This window comes from Lactuca virosa, chromosome 9 (genome assembly GCF_052849685.1).
Source record: "Lactuca virosa cultivar CGN04683 chromosome 9, Lactuca_virosa_CGN04683_v6, whole genome shotgun sequence".
Lineage (NCBI taxonomy): Eukaryota > Viridiplantae > Streptophyta > Magnoliopsida > Asterales > Asteraceae > Lactuca > Lactuca virosa.
The window spans coordinates 28086382-28107461 of NC_136434.1; the positions used below are offsets into that span (position 1 = coordinate 28086382).

At 34.3% G+C, this 21080-nt stretch overlaps 2 protein-coding genes across 2 annotated transcripts; both read left to right on the plus strand.

Annotated features, from left to right (window-relative positions):
- Nucleotides 1-2651: 2651 nt before the first annotated feature.
- On the plus strand, nt 2652-8602 carry LOC145136516 (B3 domain-containing transcription repressor VAL2-like). The gene is made up of 14 exons (XM_079070639.1): nt 2652-3197; nt 3292-3493; nt 4276-4357; nt 4445-4561; nt 4646-5304; nt 5416-5518; nt 5599-5773; nt 5863-5939; nt 6033-6101; nt 6182-6436; nt 6533-6582; nt 7341-7454; nt 7530-7597; nt 7681-8602. Exons 2-14 carry the CDS (start codon nt 3378-3380, stop codon nt 8397-8399), a joined length of 2604 nt encoding a protein of 867 aa, XP_078926765.1. The 5' UTR covers nt 2652-3197; nt 3292-3377; the 3' UTR covers nt 8400-8602.
- Nucleotides 8603-10010: 1408 nt separating this feature from the next.
- On the plus strand, nt 10011-12531 carry LOC145138822 (uncharacterized). Its single transcript, XM_079072844.1, has 3 exons — nt 10011-10870; nt 11775-11878; nt 12065-12531. The coding sequence occupies exons 1-3, from the start codon at nt 10241-10243 to the stop codon at nt 12342-12344; spliced, it is 1014 nt and encodes a 337-aa protein (XP_078928970.1). The 5' UTR covers nt 10011-10240; the 3' UTR covers nt 12345-12531.
- The last annotated feature ends 8549 nt before the right edge of the window (nt 12532-21080 follow it).

A 21080-nucleotide genomic window follows, 5' to 3' on the forward strand; every position in this document is an offset into this window, starting at 1 on the left:
TCCTCTTTGAACCCCATTTTATGGAACCCTGACCTCAAATCGATCTTGGAAAACCAAGATGCACCCTGCAACTAATCGAAGGGATCATTAATCCATGGCAGTGGGTAACGATTCTTCACCGTTAACTTGTTCAACTCTCGGTAATCAATACACATCCGGTGTGAACCATCCTTCTTTTTTCACAAATAAAATCGGTGCTCCCGATGGAGAACTGCTCGGTCTGATAAACTACTTTCCCAACAACTCCTAAAGCTGAGAGGACAACTCCTGTATCTCTGGTGGTGCTAATTGGTATGACGCCTTAGAAATCCGCATTGCACCGGCGATCAGATCGATCCTGAACTCAACTTGCCTCGCGGGAGGCACGCTAGGTAAATCCTCTGAGAATACATATGGAAAATCTCTGACTATAATCAGATCTGAAAACCGAAACCCCCTTCTCCACCCGAGTGTCCACCACATATGCGAGATAACCCAGACACCCATGCTATAGATACTGTCGAGCCCTGTCGACTGAAAAGTGTATGAGATATGAAGAATAAAGCTTGAACCATGTTGTTAGATGCCATGGTGATAACACTGGTTAAAGATAGATTAGAAAAGGAATGATATCTTTTTATAGATAGAAAGTTGGTGCAACAAGGGTCATGATTGACACTTATGAGAAAATTTAGAGAGAATGTTCCATGTTGCCATGTAGGAACTAAGGAACATGAGAAGACGGGTAAATCCTCCTGTGGAAGTAAGATATAGAATATATAGAGTAAGAGGACACTTTGGTAGTGTGTCTACAAGAGAGAAAGAAAAAGAAGGGTAGCTTCCAGGGTGAGGAAAAATTGACCTATGAGATTATGTAGATATGTGTGTATATGTATCACTTCACTTGCAAGTAACTGTTAGAGAAAGAAGAAAGATTAGACCTTATGTGTAATAAGGGACAATTAGCAATAGAGTGTGAAGTGGCATGGGGAAGTAAGAAGAAAGTGTACTTGTGAGAAGAGACTAAGGTTAGATGTAGAGTCGTAATAGATGATGTAATGACCAAGTGTCATATAGAGATGAGAAGTTAGAAACATTGGGAAAGAAAAGAGGTAGAACTTTCTTACTTTAAGCAATTTTGCAACACTCCTAATCGACATCTAACTTACATAAAGCAATATTGGGGTCCATCCTTCAGTATCGTTTTCTAACCTTGCATTTTTCTTCCTTTTGTAACGTGCCTTCCTGTTTGTGCATTAGAAAAGAACATTCTCAATCAACTATCATACATCCAAGAGGCTACGTAGCAACAATATTGTGAATCAAACAATAACAAATATGGTTTTCACAGCAATATTTACATGTGTTGGTATTGAAGGAGTTTGCAACTGTTTACCTTTGTCGATATTATTCTATGACCTAAATGACATTTAAAAAAAAAGATATTTCAAGAATGGAAGTTGAGTTTGGTATGAATTAACCATTAAACTTCTAAGATGGTGTTTGACTAAGCTTAAAAAAAGTTTTTTAACTTATTACCTGTTCCACACCGTTATAAGTTCAAATGAGTGTTTGGATAGATTGTTTTTTAAAAACAGTTTATAGTGATGTGGAAGTACAAATAAGTCATTTTTGATAAGCTACTAACCCCTAACTTATCAAAATTATTTATAATTTATAGTTGTTCAACATCTCCAGGAAACCTTCTTTTTTGTTATTTTGCCAAACACTTAAAATTGTTTATCAACTTATAGCGTTTTCACACTGGATTAGATAATCTAGACACTTTTTTAAAACGCCGTTTTGGCACCGCTATAATTTAAAAAGTTATAATCAAAAAGTTAAAAAACATTTTTAAATATGTTTAGGCTGTGTTTGGCGTGCCACAGCTAGCTGATAAACTAGCTTATATTTCGAGTTTTTTTATGTTGTCGTGTTTGGTAAGCCAAAAAGTAGTTTTTAAGCTAGCTTTTTGAAAAACTACTTAGACTAGCTTTCTAGGAGCTTTTTTAAAATTTTCCAAATACACCCCTTAATTAATTATAGAAACACATACTCATACATGTCCTTTTATGTAATTTTATATATTTCAGCTAGCTTTTCAGCTAGTTTTACCAAACGTTATTTTTTATCAGCTAGCTTTTCAGCTATCAGCTAGCTTTTTATTTAACAGCTAGCTTTTCAGCTATCAGCTAGCTTTTTAGCTAGTACGGCAAACATAGCCTTAGTCCAGACACTTTTTTAAAACGCCGTTTTGACACCGCTATAAATTAAAAAGTTAAAAAAATATTTTTAATTAAGTATTTTATAGATACAAAATAAGTCATTTTATAACATTTTTGGTTATTTTGCGGTGGCTATTGCAAAGCCAAATTACATTAAATAACAAAGTAATAGTCAATAGTTTTTGAAAAAATATTTTGCAACCAAATTACATTAAATAACAAAACAATAAACAAGATTTAAAAAAAAAAAAACAAAATCGCAAATCGCAATGTATATATGTATTTCACAACAATGTGATTGTGATAAATGTTTCGGTAAAAAAAATCACAGCGTAAAGTGATTTCAGAATCTTATCATTACAAAATAAAATGACTATTTTGAAAGAATATGAAAAATAAATAGTATTATTATGTTAAATGGATGCACTTTTTTTTTTTGTTCACTAAAATAAATTTAATAATTTTATTATCCGATATCTTGAAATCTCTTACAAAAGAACACAAAGAAAGAAAGGGTTTCTTCCATTGATGGAACTCATCTTGACCCTCATTCGGGTGTGTGTTGTTCAAGTGTTGTCGTGCATGCATTTTGTGCATCTCTCATCTCTCATCTCTCTTCTCTTCTCTTCGCATGCACACACGCTTTCTTTCTCTCTCTACATCTATTAAATTCCTATTTTTTTTTTCTCAATATAGCTTCACTCATCAATCAATCATCAAAATAAACTCCACCTGTACAACATAACCACCGCCGCTACAAGTTATCCACCACTTCCCACCGTCACCGCACCCAAATTCCGGCTAGATTCAGGAGTACACACTCTTGTTTTTTGTACAATCAGTCAGTATTGGGTTGTTGTTTATGTTATATGTGTGTTTCTACTTTGTTTTTCGATGGGTGTGTGCATGGGTGCATTTCGATGTGTTCAATTTAGTTGATTTCGATCCGAACAATAACAGTTTGGTGGATTAGCAGCTTCGATTGTGTTTTTGGTAAGTTTCAGGATTTGATGCGTTTTATCAATTTCGTGATCGATTTGATCGTTGTAATGAACAATACTGTCGTTCGATTTGTGTTTTCTGTTAGGGTTTTGATTTGGGGTTTTTGCTTTGATATGCATGGTTTAAGATTGAAAGATCTGGAGATTTAGATTAGATAAATTTGGGGGTCAAATGTCGTCGTCGAAGGTTTGCATGAATGGATTGTGTGGGGCGAAGACGACTCCTCAATGGAAGAGAGGTTGGCCCATGAAGGCCGGCGGTTTCGCGACTCTCTGCTACACTTGCGGGTATGTATCTACTTATCTCAATTTTACCCTTTCCTTTTTGGGAATTTTACGTAATCAGCTGCATAGATCGGTATTTGTAGCAAGGGCATTTCGGGATTCTGATTTTGGGATCCCTAATTTAACTCCTGAGGATTTCCCTGTAATAAATACTTCACGATTACGATTATCTCTTGATTTTGGTAATATTTGGGTTCTTGCATTTGTGATAATATCTAAAGTTTGACCTTTACTTATCCTTTTGCAAATTTACAATTGGTACTGCATGGGATACAATTCAATCTAACAGAGATTGCAATTTAAGGATTGCGTCTGTCTATTATCTTCCCCAAAATGTATGTTTGTGTAAATTATGAGAATTGGAAGGATCGTATCATATTATCATGTTACTTGTCAGGAACACCCTTTCCAACCATTGATGCTGATAAACTTTGATTTTCATCTATAATGCAAATGAACCTGTTTGCTCTAGACCTCATGCATTCCATGGATCTTAAAATTCTAAGCAAACAATGACTAAATGACATAACATCACAACACACTCACATGTAACATAAACCATTATCTCATAATATTGTGTGATACAATGTCATGTGCATCACATTTATCATGTATTGTTGGCGGGGTTACAATCTTAGGAGATTGATGGTCATTCAAATCTAACAACCTCATGGGTGTTGAGGTGCTGATTAGTAGGGAGATTGGTTCACAGTTTTTACATCCTCCATTTTTATCTGTTATGTATCTAACTCAGTAAGAATTTTTTTCTTTAACTCTATTTGTAGAATCGCCTATGAAAATGTAACATACTGTGAAAGATTCCACCTGAACGAACCTGGTTGGAGGGAATGCAAATTCTGTGAGAAGGTAATCTCAAATCTGATATTCTTGAAATCTCCAATAAGTTATAATCTTTTCTGCTCACCAAGTCTTCTTTGTTTTAAATTATTACAGCCTGTTCACTGTGGATGTGTTGTTTCAAAGTATCTTCACGAATGTCTTGATTTGGGAGGAATATCATGTATAAAATGCATAAGAGCAAGGGGAACACAAGCCCTAAAACCAATACAGGTAATCAGTTATCTATTTCAATCTTTTTTCTAATCATTTGCTGATTGATTCCTTTTTCTAATCAATTATATTTGTTAAACGCAGAGCTACCCAACCGACATTCCTAATGGCTTCATTCCATTTTCTGCCACTTGGCATTCATCTGTGATTGGTAATCGAATAAATGGTGGGGCCAGCCTTGAAAAGGGAAAACTGACACAGTTAAGCGAATCCATAGAGAAACATCATCAACCCTCTCCTTCAACTCCATCCCTTACTCATCAAATCAAACAAGATGAAAACCGTAAAGAACTCAGCACAATCTTTCCAAGTGCATCATCTTTATTTGGTACACCAGATCATCATAATAATAGTGGAAGAACAGATTTAGGTCTGAAAGCATTATATGAAGCAATCCCTCCTCAACCATCTTTAAGTTATTCTCTTGGTAATAATAACAATGCATTGACCACCACTACCAAGCCTCCTAATGTTAATGCTAATGCTAATGCTAGTAGTAGTGATGGAAGAGAAGCAGAGAAAGTTGCAGGTTTTAAACAAGGTCAAAGATCGCGTGTCACGTTTCCAAAACCATCTAAAACTGGGACTGGGAGTAGTAATAGTCAACGCTCACAGTCAAACAAAGGGGCAGTTTCGGAAAACAGAGTTGCCAGACCACCTGCTGAAGGTAGAGGTCGGAATCAGTTACTCCCGAGGTACTGGCCAAAGATAACTGATCAAGAACTGTTGCAAATATCTGGGGAGTATCCTTTTTTTGTTATACTCATTTCTACCCTTCCACCATTATAATATCATCATATAGGTGAAAGAAAAACAATTTGTTTTTTTTTTTTCTTAACTGTATCTTCTTGTAGCTTGAATTCCAATTGCACTATTACTCCATTATTTGAGAAGGTTCTGAGTGCTAGTGATGCTGGTAGAATTGGGCGGTTGGTCTTGCCTAAAGCATGTGCCGAAGTAGGTTTTTCTTTTTTCTTTTTTTCTATCGTGTTCCATGGTCTAATTTTATGATGGTGAAATATTTTATATTTGTGCAGGCGTATTTCCCTGCTATTAATCAATCGGAAGGTTTACCAATAAGAATTCAGGACATAAAGGGGAAAGAGTGGACTTTTCAGTTCCGATTTTGGCCCAATAATAACAGCCGTATGTATGTTTTAGAGGGCGTAACTCCTTGCATACAAAATATGCAACTTCAAGCTGGGGACACGGGTATCTTTTTTTTTTTTTTTTTTTTTTTTACATGTTTAATGATATATATTTTTTATGAACTTTTCTTTCTTTCTTAAAACTTTCTGCAGTTATATTTAGTCGACTGGATCCAGGAGAAAAACTCGTTATAGGTTGTCGAAAAGCAACAATTTCTGCTGAAATACAGGTATAATTCTTTTCACACACACACACACACATACATACATACATTTATGCATGTATTATGTTAATGAGTGAATGTATGAAAAAACAAAAGCAGGAAGGTGAAACGGCAGCTGTGAATGGTGTTGGTGGTGGGACATCTGGTGGGAATGGAAACGTGGCCACAGTATGTGGTTTCATCTGTTGAAAGCTTTTTATTTGTTTTTTTTTTTTGACCTGTTAATTCCAGTTTGGCTGATTTGGCAGAAGAATATGGAGCAAGAAGGCATGGGTAATGGGGATTCAGCACAAGTACAGAGAGGAGCAGTAGTGAATGTGAATCAAGAAAAGAATAAGAAGACGCGTAATATAGGATCAAAAAACAAGAGGTTGCTGATGCATAATGAAGATGCCATGGAACTGAAGGTCACTTGGGAAGAAGCACACGAGCTGCTTCGCCCACCTCCTACTTCTAAACCAACCCTTTCCATGATTGAAAATTGTGAATTTGAAGAATATGATGTAAGCCCCCCTCCCCCTCCCCCTCCCCCCAAAAAAATAATATAAATTATTCTTTCATTTTCATTTTATACTTCTCATCTTTCTGTCTTCATTCAGGAACCACCAGTGTTTGGCAAGAAGACTGTATTCACATCGCATGCATCTGGGTAAGACAACACTTCTTTTCACCTGTTAATGATATTATTGGCATTGCTTGTATATCGTACTAAATCATTTAATCATCAAGACACTTTATATTATTCTTGTATGAATTAGTTACCGAGCTTTTAATCATTTTTTCTAGGGTTTATGTCATAATTTAGCAACCAACCGACTCATTTAATCACTATAGTTGCTCAAAATCTAAAGCACTGAACACCACCATTTAAATCGGGGTTCAATCCAAAATCACAACCATCACTTGCTTCTGTTTGATTTAACATGTGTAGAAGACAAAAATAGATCGATATGTTCATTTACAGTTTTACACTGAAAGTCTGAAAGCTTCATTCAAATAATATATAATAATTTGTTAAATATTACGTAGTAAATATTAAAAATAAATAATAAAACGACTGAGGTGACTAAATAAGAACGTCACATGGACGCTAAATGACTAAAGCGGCTAAATAAGAACATACAAAATAGTTGGTTGCTAAATTATGACATAAATCCTTTTTATTTTTCTAGGGCAAAATAAAGAAAAAGCACTTGTACTTTTACTATTTTATCGATTTAGCTACTAAAATGGCTTCACCGTTATATTCTTCTTTACCATATTAAAAAACAAAAAATCATTTTTTTCCTGGTAAAAAGGGCAAAATACAAAAAAGGTGAACGTAGTTTCATCATTTTATCAATTTAGCCTCTGAATTATTACTGATATTGGAAAAATCTTTTAAAACTTATCCTATTGTGGTTCCAGGTCACAAGAACAGTGGGGTCAATGTGACAGTTGCTCAAAATGGAGGAAGTTGCCTCCTGATGTTCTTCTTCCTTCAAAATGGACATGCTCTGATAATGTTTGGGATCCCGATAGGTAATCAATCATATAAATATATATTACAAATTTAAAAACTATTTAGTCTAATAAATAATATTTTATTTTTACCAGGTGTTCATGTTCTGTTCCGGATGAAATAAACACACGCGATCTGGAACGTATCTTCAAATTCGGCAAAGGTATGAATCCCCAATATTTAAAATTTTTTTTTTTTTTGGATTTTGAATTTAATTAATAGTTTATACGTAATAATTAATTTTAGATTTGAAGAAGCGGAAACATCCGGAAGGAAGGGCGGTTGAAGAACAGGAACCATCTGGGCTAGACGCATTAGCTACAGCTGCAGTGTTGGGAGAAAGCGAATTTGGTGAGTCATCAGCAGCGGGGCCCACAACAAGACACCCGCGACACCGGCCGGGGTGCACATGTATCGTTTGTATTCAGCCTCCCAGTGGAAAGGGAAAACACAAACCCAATTGCTTCTGTAATGTCTGTCTCACAGTCAAACGTCGCTTCAAAACATTAATGCTTCGTAAGAAGAAACGCTTGTCCGATAGGGAGGCCGAAGTCGCACAGAAAGCCTTGGCGGCCTCCCTCAACAACGGAATCGGAATCAGCGACCGGAATGGGAATGGGAATGGAATTGAAGTGGAGGTAGAGGTGGGAGAGAGTAGCAGCAAAGGAGGAGGAGGACAGCAGTTGGATCTGAATTGTGATCCGGATAAAGAAGAAGAAATGACTCCGGTTGGTGGTGCTTCTGTGATTCCTTTAGAGTGGGAACGCGTGCTTGCAGCACTTGTACCTTGTTCGCAGCCTCCTCCTAAAGCTACAACTGAAATGGAAGTGTGTCCTCCGGTTGAGATTAAAGTTGAAGGACAACCTTCATCTTTGGCAGCTACGGATGAAACCCCTGTCCCCATGGTAGATGTGGTTGAGGTTGAGGTTCAGATGGAGGAGAAGCTTGTTGAAGAAGACAGGTAGGTCATCTTAAAACTGGAGGATGTAATTGTATTCTGTTTTCTGATATAAAGGTAAGTAAGTTTGTGATTTTGACTTGGTGAGGTGAGGTGAGGTGAGGGTACTGGTTTTGACTTGTGACTCTTCTTAGACATGTTTTTTTTTTCTTTGTGGCGAGATGAGGCGAATATGTGATTATAATATCAATTACGGTTTGGTTTGGTTTAGTCTCCTCTTCTGATTCGCTCAAAATTCATTTGCATAGTGATGATGGGCTACAAGTTTCACAAGGGCTCAATTCTCAAAATATGCATCAACACTCAAAGCTCAAGACTCTACCCAATATCATAAAATTCAGACATTCTTTATTTGGAAATACATTACTTGCTATAAAACTTTTTAAATTATTTGAAAATTGAAATGATACAAAACCGGGCAACAGAAAAAGGGATAAAACAAAATACATTCTGTTTTTGTGGTTTAATTTTGCCTGGTTAAATGGTATTTTTTTTCTTCATTTTTCATTTTTTTGTAACCATTGTATAATGCATATTTACTCAATGGTGATTAGCCTATGAGATTAATAATTTGTTCAAGCTGATTTGGCATATATTCATTGAGTTGGACGTCCACTCACCATCCTCTAACCCTGCCAACTCAAATAGGCCATTTAGGCAAAATGTTGTTTAAAATATGGGTTCCATTCTCCAATTTGTTTTAAAATAGGATTCCCATAACTCTTTGGTAAGTGAGTTTTATCTTGATCCAATAATTTCCTCATCTAATTTGTTTACATTATGAAAAATCTAAAGAAAAAATGTCATTTTTGGTAATGGGTTGATTATGAACCAACAAAGAAGAAGAAGAAAGATAACATGGAAGCAGCTTATTTTGAACTCAAGCTTACCATTTTGGAAAGAAGAAGAAATATGAAATGGAAGCAGATCATTTTGAACTCTAGCTTACAATATTTGAAAAAGAGATGAACATGTACAAGATGAGACTGATCATGAAGCTTTGAATGTTAGAAAAGAATTGGACCAAATGAATAGGAAGATGCTCAATTTAAAAACGTGTGGTAGTTGTGTTGGTTATTTTGTTTCTAGTTAATTATTTTCATTGACCTTTGTAATAGTTTAATGTTTTTGAAATGATGAATAGTGTTCTCTTTAGTTTTAATGAACAAACTCAAATCATATATAAATGCATACAGTGATATTAAATAACGTAAATCAAAATCCCACAAAATATATAATACGATCACATTCACATCCTACTTGTATTCCAACCATTTGTAAAAACGACAACCTATCGATAAATACTATGTTTGAGCAATTTTAAACAATAAAAATAAAGGATAAAAAAAATAAAGAATGCACGGGTGGGTTTGTCTACTGATCTGGTAAAACTGATCTATCTTATAACAAAATTAAATGTTGGCCGTGTTCATTGTTGAAATTGAATTACTTAAAAAGCAAAAATTAAATCTAAAAAGGTTATCGATTTTTCCAAGACAACTCCAATGGTCAAAACATATTATTAAAATTGTCCGGCCATTATTCTTTATTGCTAAAATTAATTTTAAAATTTTGACTGTCTTTTTCGAATCGATCAAACACAAGCTGTTCTGTTCTAACAGTTACAAACCTGCCGACTCCTTATGTCACAAGTCACACACATATCTCTACTCAATAAACAACATGTTTATACGATCGACCGGCCGAAGGTTTGGCTTTTAACGGCCGATCGTCGGATCTTCATTACATATATGAAATCTCCTCCCCTGCAATTCTTACTAATCTCTCACTAGATCTCTCTCTCTCTCTCTAGAACCAGAACATCAGATTAACATTTATAACAATATAATGAGTGATCGAGCAACGTTGGCCAAGGCTAGAAGAGAGCTCGAAGAATTGTATCTTGGTGTCCCTGATGATTCTGTAAACCTAACTTTTCAAGATTTTGCACAAGTGTCACAGAATCATGTATCCACGGCAGCCGGCGGCAAAAAGAAACCAACCCCACCTCCACCGCAACCCACCAAAAAAATGGATTCAATATCTGAATTATCCACCCCAAAACACGATCACTTTCCGCCACAACATCTGGCCAAACTTCCCAGTCTTGATTTCAGTAGAGCCTTAGAAGCGTCCTCCACCGCTCCGCCACATCTCCATTCGCCGGCGCTTGCGGTGCCGCCGGGGAGAAATTACAGGCACCACCACCGAGTGGAGGAGGTAGTGCAACATGGGTATAGCCATGGTGATCATCATGATAATTATGCTGCTGGATCACACGAGCATCATGCGATGAAGAGTCATGGCCATGGACATGGACATCATGGGCATGTTATGGAGAAAAGCATGGCGTATGATGAGATGAGCATGACATCCATGTATCAAGAAAAGAGCGCACGACGTCGTCCTGGAATCCCTCACTCCAATATTTGCACTGTCTGCAGTGTCTATATCTATATGTTTCGTAACCGTTGCCTTGTAAGCCAATTCTCTCTATCTCTTTCTTTAGCGACGGGTTTAAATTTGTCGTCACAAAAAATTTAAATCTAGAGGGCCAATTTCGACCAACATAATGTTAAAACAGTTAATATGGTTGTGTTTGGTTTCTAATGGATATATACAACTAATCTAAATAAAAGTTTAAAATAGAAAGAAATAGATCAAACAACTTTAAATTGGTACGAATTGTACTTAATTGTTCATAACATGATAGATAGCTTTCTTTATCCAACAAACTTGAAAGTGAACATTCATTAAACTTTTATTCTAAACGTCTGACATTATATTTATAAGTTCATAATAAAATAAGTGACTATGGATTATCTTACATAGAAATTGACTTGGTGATATATAACCCTTATTCGTAGTTTCAAATAGAGTTTTTTATTTGATTAAACATAGATTACTAATTAACATTGAAACTATGTAATAAAAATTGATTGAAAATACGTTTATTTTCCGAACAATTTGTTAATATATTTCATAATAACAGGAAGAAAATCAACTTATTTATGTGAAACAGAACAATTTAAAATTAAAATTCATTGATAACGAGTCAATTGGGAGAATTATAAGGAAAAAGAGGCTAAAAGATAAGTGCAAACTATATTACGGTGTTTACAACGTCCTAATATTACTTTATTCAAACACATAAATCAGTAAATTAATATTAATACTATTATGAAAATATAAATAAAATAAAATAATATTTGTTGGTCGACCTGAAGCAAGCCGTTTTTAGTTTTTACATGCCTTGAAAATTTATCCGTTTTGATTCAAACATATTCTTGTTTCTTCAACCCATTAACCAGTTATTACCAAAATTTTAGTATCCTCAAACCAATCATAAAAGTTCATATGTTTTGACATGTTTATTTTGCAGGTTTGTGGAAGAGTATATTGTAAACAATGTTTGAATATCGGAATGGGAGAGATGACTGAAGGAAGAAAGTGTGTTGATTGTGTTGGAAGAAAATTCAGTCAACGGTAAGTATAAGTCAAAATTGGAAAGTCAAATGGTTTAAACAAAAGCAAAAACTAGGTTTATTGAGAAAATACAGTGATTTAAATGAGAAAATTAAAAATATTGTTACGTATTTATCGTATAAGTTTATATATGTGAGATTAAATTACTGGGTTTAACTATAATAATGCCTTTTTAATATAATGTAGGTATATACATAGGGCAGGGAATGTAGGGTGCTGGTCAAGCTGTTTCAATGGGTACCCAAATAGTGTGAAAATACAAGAGCTTAAATGGGCCGAAAGAGGACCTAGAAGATCTGGACAAAATATGTATAACAAGAGTGCAATGATGTCCACTCAAAAAAGCCCATTGGGGACCCCAAGAACTCCAAATCGGGCTCATTTTACAAGCGGCCCACCTTCTTTTGTTACTACTCCCGAGTATTCTCCTTATGGCACCCCTTCACGTCATCACCTTCCTTTCTAAAAAAAGATATAAAATTACTCATAAATTTGGAATATTTTTTTGTTTTTTGATTTGGGTTGATCGTGTAAGATAACAACTTATTTTCATATTTTTACAGTTTATGAAAACTTATTCTTTTATCAATTGTAGCAGTGTATTTTGTAATTTGACCGTTTTATCATTATGTAAACTTCGAATAATTATGTGATATTATAACGTGAGTCTTGTGTTGTTTTCATAATACCATTAATTATTCATTCCATATCTCTTGTGAAACAAAAGAAAAAATATATAATCGCAAAGAGAAATTAATTTCCCTTCTATCTTTTGTGCCTACATAAATTTCTACCCACTAATATCAAGAAATTTGTCACTATTTTCCATGTCATTCAATTTAACTTCATATCCCAAAACTACCCTTAATGAGTAAATTAATAAAAAAAGAAGAAAAAAAAAACATCACGTACAATGATGATCTAATGAACGTGTGCGACTATCGCTTCCTTCTCAAACCCTTCTTCTCAATCCCGATTCCTTCTCAAACCCTTCTTCTCGTCTACTGTTGCACACCGAAAATAGTTATCCCTAGCGCCAGCAGCAACCCCCATCATCAGAGGTAACTGTTTTAATCAAGAACTTCGTTAATAATCAAGAATTTTCTCATTACTGTTTCTGTGTAATTTTTTTATTCGATTTCTATGGAATAACGACACTGTAACCATGTTCTACCACTACCACAACAACAAAATCAGTATTAAGATAATGAAAATTATCTATCAAGCACTAATCATAAAACAAAACCACGTGTAAAGTATTAAGATATTTTTCGGTAACATAAATTGAAATACCTGATCGCATTTCTTGTACAGATAACAAGAAAGAATGAGATGAAATCCATACTTTCTTAAAATAATTAGTTTTCTCATTCTTATAATCAGAATAACAAAGTTCCTCACTACTGTTTCTGTTTCTCATTCTTAACGTAATCAGGATGGAGGCTACAAATTCAGTTGAAGAGGCTATAAATTCAGTTGAAGAATCTGCAATTTCAGTTGAAGAGGCTGTAAATTCAGTTGAAGGGCATATAGTTCTCAATCCTGAACATCAACACATTCCTAAAGATGGAATGGAGTTTGATTCAGAAGACGACATTTACGATTACTTTAAAGCATATGCATTCCAGAATGGTTTTGGTATATGGAAAAGTAGTACAAGAACAAAAAAAAAATTGTGCTAAAACATACTATTCACTTGGATGTGCCAAAGGAGGTGTATATGTGTCTAAGACAAACAAACCATATCAAAAGTCTTCTAAAACAAATTGTAAAGCAAAAACTAGTGTAATTGCATATGGTGACGGAAGATGCGTTATCTCTAGTGTTTTTCTTGAACATAACCATGCTTTAAGTCCCCGAAAATCTTGTTTCCAACGATCACATAAGAAAATGGATTCATATGCCAAGAGAAGACTTGAGTTGAATGATTATGCTGGAACTCCATTAAAAAAAAGCTTTCATTCGTTAGTTGTTGAAGCGTTTGAAAGATCTAGTATGCTCAAGAATCATATTAAAGTGATATTGCTAATTAATATATGATACTAATGAGTCACACTAACAACAACTTGATATAATTGATTATTTATTAGAAACTGATTTTAATAAATGTTCAATAAACTCTTATAATCAAATTGGAAATTATTTATTTCATGGAAATCATAATTTTCATTAGCAAGTAACATAATATATCATATAGTATGATTTATTAAGTCATGTATAACATTTTGGACCATAATGATTTTTTGTCTTTTACCAAAAGGTTAAGGTTTATATTTTATAAAAGAGTTTATAAAGTTACCAAGTTTGACTTCTTATTATATGTAAAAACCATGGGCATGCTTCTATGATGCAAGTGATGGCTTTTTCATTATTTAAAGGAAAAGAACACATGGCTTAAGGGACATGGGAGGCAAGTAGGCTTTAAGAGACATAATGTGCTTAAAGTGTTAAGGACTTATGGTCCAAGGATCCACTTTATGCACATATAAATGAGGTTTGCACTCATTCTTGGCTTCTTCAAGCCAAAACCGTAACTTGCATAGTGCAAGGGTTCTCTCTCTTTTGGTTCATTTTTTGAAGATTACTTGCATATCTTTTGCTCTCTTGGATAAAAACTTGGGTATTTTATTTTCAAGCTTAAGAGTTAATCAAAGAACTAGCACTCTACATCAAGTTGAGTCATTGTTGGTGTCTCTAGAGTTCATCATTCTTCATCAACTTCCAAGCCTCCCAAGAGGACCCAAAGAACAACAAAGGTTGTTATTTCTTCATCCTTTCTATGGTTGGTGTTTAATCTTTCTATAACTTGCAAAAAGATCCTTGGTGGGTATAAAATGTTTATGTTATGTTCTAAATTAAAGTCTTCCGTTTGCCATATTTTCTAGTTTATGAAACTATTTTTTAACTAAAATCCAACAATTGGTATCAAGAGCCACCTTGCAATTTTGGTTAGATTTTTTGATTTTTGGAAATCTTAGTTTTTGGAGAATATGGATAACTTGTTTTTGTATAAAAATAAGTTCATACATATTATCTATGACAACTTCATAATTGTTATTTTTTTATGTTACAAAAGTTTTCATGCATCTTGTGTCATTTAAAGTTGTCTTAGAAAAACAAATATTGTTTTATGTGTATGTTGATTTGTATAATGTGCATAAACTAGCCAATGACCATTATGATTGTTGTGTTGTTGTGTTTGTTGTTTTTGTTATAAAAATGGTTGTAATAATTTATTTATTAATATGGTATGTAATAATTAAATAGATTAGTTTTCTTGGTTATTTTTGTAAAGTAATAGATTAGTTTTTAGAAATAATTTATTTGTACAAAGATGTAACAAGAAATGAAGTTAGAGCCATTTTTTGAAGACAAATGGGCAATTTTCGTGTCTTCATAAGTGCTGGACAGAAAGATGACATTTTCTAAAAAGTGTCATGAATGCTGTCAACAGTAGCTTTTTCCTTGAAGGGTTGTTGACCTAATGCAACACTTTCTGCAACCTTTTTCTGAAAAGTGTTACATGTGGCTGAATTTTTCCTTTAAAGAAGATTTTCCAATCTTTTGCAAGCAATGAATGTTTACTCAAGTGAGAGCTTCTACAACAACATTACAAGAAGATTTTTGGTCCCCTTAAATGTCCCTTTAGGAATGAACTTGACATCTTTTGTGTTGGCTCACAAAAATGTCATTAGTTGGTTATGTTTATGCACATTTCTTTTTATGCATGTTGGTGTTGTTTATTTTATGCATTATTTTATGTTGTTGATAAATTAGTTTTTCACATGCTAAAATAATTTTGGACAAAATAAACATCACATGGAACTTGGTTTTCAAAATTAGACATAAGATGTAACAAGTTATTGTTTTAAAATAAAACTCGGTTTTATAAAAATGTTAATAACGAAATTTTTTGAAATACTCAATTATAAGTTTTAAAATGGTGATTTTTGTAACTTATACAAACTCCAAATATATAAGTAATAAAATAAAGTTTTATTAAAGATATAAAAGGTTCAAATGCACTCAAACTTAATACCGGTTATTAAAATTGAATTGCGTCAAATTATATAAAAACTAGCTTTTTATATAGAACCTCAAAAGTTATTTTATTTTTGAAAATTGATACCATGGTTTATTATATGCATGTAATAACCATGATATCCTATGTTTTTAAACTAGAATTATAAAACATATAAAAGACCCCTTACCAAACCTCAAATATATGCAATACTTTTTTTAAGACACTCGCACATCTCTTGATGCATTAGTGGGATAAAGAATACCTAACCGCTTAGTGTTATCTTTTGATGGTCGGGGTGTGTTCGCGATTTGTATAACCAAGTTATAGGCCGATTACATTGGTTTTTCAAATTGGATGATTTGATCGGAAATCTTTTGTGATAAAGGATACCTAAGCAAGAGAGTTCCGCGGCATAGATAGGATCAAACATGTCTAATTAAATTTTTTATTAGCGATCCCATAAATCTAGGAATTATATAGTAAGATATAATTGATAATCAATATCTACCGGGTTGGATTCAAATGAATGGGATAAAGGACACCTAACCATTTATTTGTTTTGCAACTTGGATCCTAGACTTTGATAATTAATGTTTTTGGAAACTAAAAGGGTATTAATTATTGAAGATTAAATATTGAAAATATTAAATGAATTTTGTTAAAATTTTGTAGTTAAATAATCCATTCTCATTATCATGAATTGTCATCTTCTTTGATGACTTAGTGAAACAATAACATTCACTAGATACAACTTCAATGAATGAGTTCTTGTCTTAAGACACAATCTCGTGAGAGATATGAAATTGTATAGACTTAAAGACCCTAATCCTAAACTGTTCGCTTTGAGCAATAAGCCTAAACACGATACCTAGTAAAGACATCACTGTGATGCTAAAGATGTCTCTAACATCAAACTAGGAAAGGTACAAGTCCAAAAAGAATCACCTTGTGTGATCCAGGAGGCCCAATGTTTTATGGACTGAACACCCTTAAGCTCAAGAAATCTACTAAAGCTCACATAGATAGATCTTGTTTCTTTTGTGGAGAAACTGGACACTGGAAGAGGATTTACTCCTCTTATTTGGAAAGAAAGTCTGGAAGAGACTAGTACTTCTAGTATCTTCTAGATAAAACTCATACTTTTCATATAATACTTAGGTACTTGGTACTTAAATGTTAATCTAATATTTGTAAATGGCTTGCAGATATTTACTGAAGAGTAATCAAGTTGAGCACAACCAAGTTAGAACTACACTCTCAGAGTTTAGTTTATTATTTATGCTTAGAACATAAAGTACTTGTAATGTAAAACAATATTTGTTTTGGAACAATGTATGTTTTAATTTAGCATGTCTAACTTTATGTCTCAGTTATTTTATTCAAATGTTTGATCATTTACTTAATCGTTTTTCATAACGATAATATTCATATTCTGAAATGATTAACTTCTATTTATGAGACTAGATATCTTAATAGAATTATAAAGTAAATATCAACATTTTATAAATAAAACCAAGTTCTATATGCAAGCACTTTTGACTTAAACTTGTTTTAAATCAAACTTATCTTTGACATTGTTATCTTTATTATATAAATGGCATTTACATATTCCAACTTTAAGAAAGGGATCCTTGAAGGAAAATAATGTAGTTTATTTGACATATGTGAATCTTATTTATATATAAAGGATTCCTAATGATATTTTCACTAAAGTGTAGAGAAAAATAATTATTAAGGAACTATACGCTTTGGTGTGTAACTTCCTTTCTAATGAATGTCTGAGATTAAGCACAAGATACAAGCTGGTAAGAACTATCTAAGGCCTTAATGATAATAAATGATGAATTAAATCTTACTTGGTATGATTTACTTTCTAATCGGTAGAGATATCCTCCTTTAATCTTTTTGGGACAATACTTCAATAACTATTAATTGTATCTTGAATACAAATACCAACTAATAAGTAGATTAAACACTTTATAAGATTTAGTATGGAAATGCTCCATCCTCATCTTACTTAATGTTTTGTGGATTTGAAGCTGATGTTGGACTAAAGCTTCTAAACCGAAAATCTACTAAATACATATTTGTATATAATACTCTACACGTGGCTTAGATTATTATATGCAAACCCACCAAAAATAAGTTCTCTCATTATTGTGAAAGCTAAGTTAGTAGAAAGCAAGCTTCTAATGAAAAAGAGAGTGGGAGGTACATGGAACTTGAAGCAGCTCAAGAACCATAACCTTATGTAGTAATAGTTGGCACTAGTTTTAACAATGATTGTTAAACTTGAATAATAGCTATTCACAAACACAAATTGTTCGCATTAGTCGTAGAAATCATCTATGACTTGAGAAATTTGGAATCTATTATTGATGAGATTTTATTGATGGTTTCTGGAAAATCCATCATATACCAAGATGGTATGTCAGATCCCGAATCTGATAAATGACTTAGAGTCATGAACATGAGATATAATCCATGTATGAGAATCAAGTATGAGCTTGATTAAAATTTATCCCTATAGCATGGCTAGAAGGAGTAAATAATTCTTCTAGAAACAATAAATTACATGGATAACCATACACATTTAAAGCAAGAATTGTAGTAAAAGGATTTTCCCAAACCATCGCTGAGGCTACCAGTCTCGCACCTGGTCCAACCACCAGGTTCCCAAGAGTCCAAATAATGAGGCCACCCAGCCTATAAACCCCTCTGCGCCACACACTGAACACCCACTTAACCCTATAACTCAAGATCCAAAACCTTGATCCAACGGTCTCCACCAGATCCCACCTGTGTTGCCATAATCACATGGGCCTCGCCCACGGGTTCCACCCAACAAGAGCTACATGGGTCTGACTCCGCCTCGGACCCTAATGGTCCTCAATCTAGAACAGAGCAATACCCCTCGACAATCCTGACCTATGTGCATAAGGCACGAACTGATTTCCCCTTTGCACTCATGACAACCTCCAACGATAGTCTACCTTGAACTGGTGAATGCTACGATCCCATCGTAGTCTTACAACACTTATAACCAACCATGGTTACCACCCATGGCCTTACCACACCATAACCATTACAACCCCACGCATCGTGAGCTGAAACCTGCATCTAACTGCATCCCGTCAAATGTTTGGGACATACTTCGAATTCCGAAGCCCTCAAACTAGACTCAACCACAAGCCTGCTATGCATAATAAAGGAGGCGCCAACCAGCGGTTGGAAGTTTCCTGAATTCCCACTTACACAACCTCAATCTAAACGGCCACTCGGGGGTCATCTCTCCTCCTGGACAGGATGTGAAACTTGCCCTAGTTCTACACCCTTCAATTCCTAACTCCCGGAAATCTTAGACCAATTCTTCCCCACTTGGATTTGATAAAGCTCTTTCATCTCTTAAATCCCGATGAATTTCCCAACTCATCAACCTTATATAGTACGAACCGCCTATGACCTGCGTTAATCAATACTAGCTTTCCATTGTTAGCCAACTCCATGATCACCCAAATCCTGAAACCCTGAAGAATACTATTGAAACCATAAACAGTATGATATTCCAAATCACCTCCCATGATACCAATTTCTGAGTTCTTATGTTGGCGACTAAAACTATAACCCTTGCCCTGAACCGACGAATCTTTATCCCAACTTCCATTCTCAAAGAATCATTGAATTCTAACTGACTACAACCCATGCGAATATAAAAATCCTCTAACACTTCCGATGACCAAACAACTCATGCAACTGATACTACCATTTTCCTGCTACCGCTCCCCTCCTAGCAACAACAGTGCTTGAACCCAAAAGTTCTTCCATAGGCAACCGCCGCTCCTACCAGAACAAATACTAAAACCATTGAACCCTGGCGATTACTGGAGAACTAACCCGTTGAATCCTGACCATAGACCTTCCACACAATAACCCTGAACCGATCTCGACCAAACCCAGAATTGTTTGATTAGGTGTCTAAGTTCATAACTATTTCTGGAATGTACTTGACCCGATTAGCATGGTCCATTTGGGTTGCATGACATCATGCATTTGGATAGACTAAAATGAGAGAAATAACACTTCAGGTTTATTAATATATTATAAGTTCTAATATATTAATAGTATTATTTAGTTAGTATTGATCAAGAATTAATTTGAAATTAATTAAGTGATCAAAAGAAGACTAATTAAATATATGGGTTGATTGTGTAAATTATCCATACTTATATAGTGGGCTAATGCTTCATGGATTATCAAGTTGGGCTAAAACCCATAGGATGCTCCATGGATGCTCCATGGTGGTTATAGAACCCATGGGTCATGGAAATGAAAAGTCATTACAATTAGGGTTTACATGGTGTAACCCTAATTGTAACACACTATATAAGCATCCTTATGTTCACCAAAATCGGCCACTAAATATACAAGTGAGGGCTAGCCGATTTCTAAGTGTTCTTCATTTCTCTCTAAGTTAGTCCAAGTGCATTTGGTGTTGTGTGAGACATTTGAGGCATCACACTTGAGGTGCTAGGCTCACAAGATTTTCAAGGAATCCAAACTACTACAAGGTATGTATTTCCTACTAACTTTTATATTGAAAAGTTCCCCATGTATGCTAGATAGGTTATGAACCTTGGAAAGTCAATTTTGCATGTATCATAGATAAAACATAGATCCAAGGTTTCTAGGGTTGCATGTACACCATAGGAGTGTTAGAATGCTCAAAACCCTTCAGTGGTATCAGAGCCTACGCTTGTTTGTTTGATACTTGATGTAAAATTGTGAAAAAACTCAGTTTTTCTGCACTCTGAAGCATGAACTCGCCGAGTCCATGGGGGGACTCGACGAGTCCATGACCAAATTCATCCTACTCGGCGAGTAGGTTCTTGCACTCGACGAGTAGGAGCCCCTGAGTGCAGTTTTTCGAGTTTTGCTGCTGGAAATGGACTAAAAACATTACCCTAAACTGTTTTGGTGTTTAAAACTTGTTTTAGATGGTGTAATGTTTGTGCTAATCCATTTACAATGGCTAATATCAAAATTCCATGTTTGTATGTGTTCATATGTTCTTGAAATTTTGATATGAATATTCATGTTCTTATGAGTTCTTGATAGATCATAGGAATTATTTGTTAAATTGTTTAATGTTTAATTCATGATCATTATGTGTTTTAATGG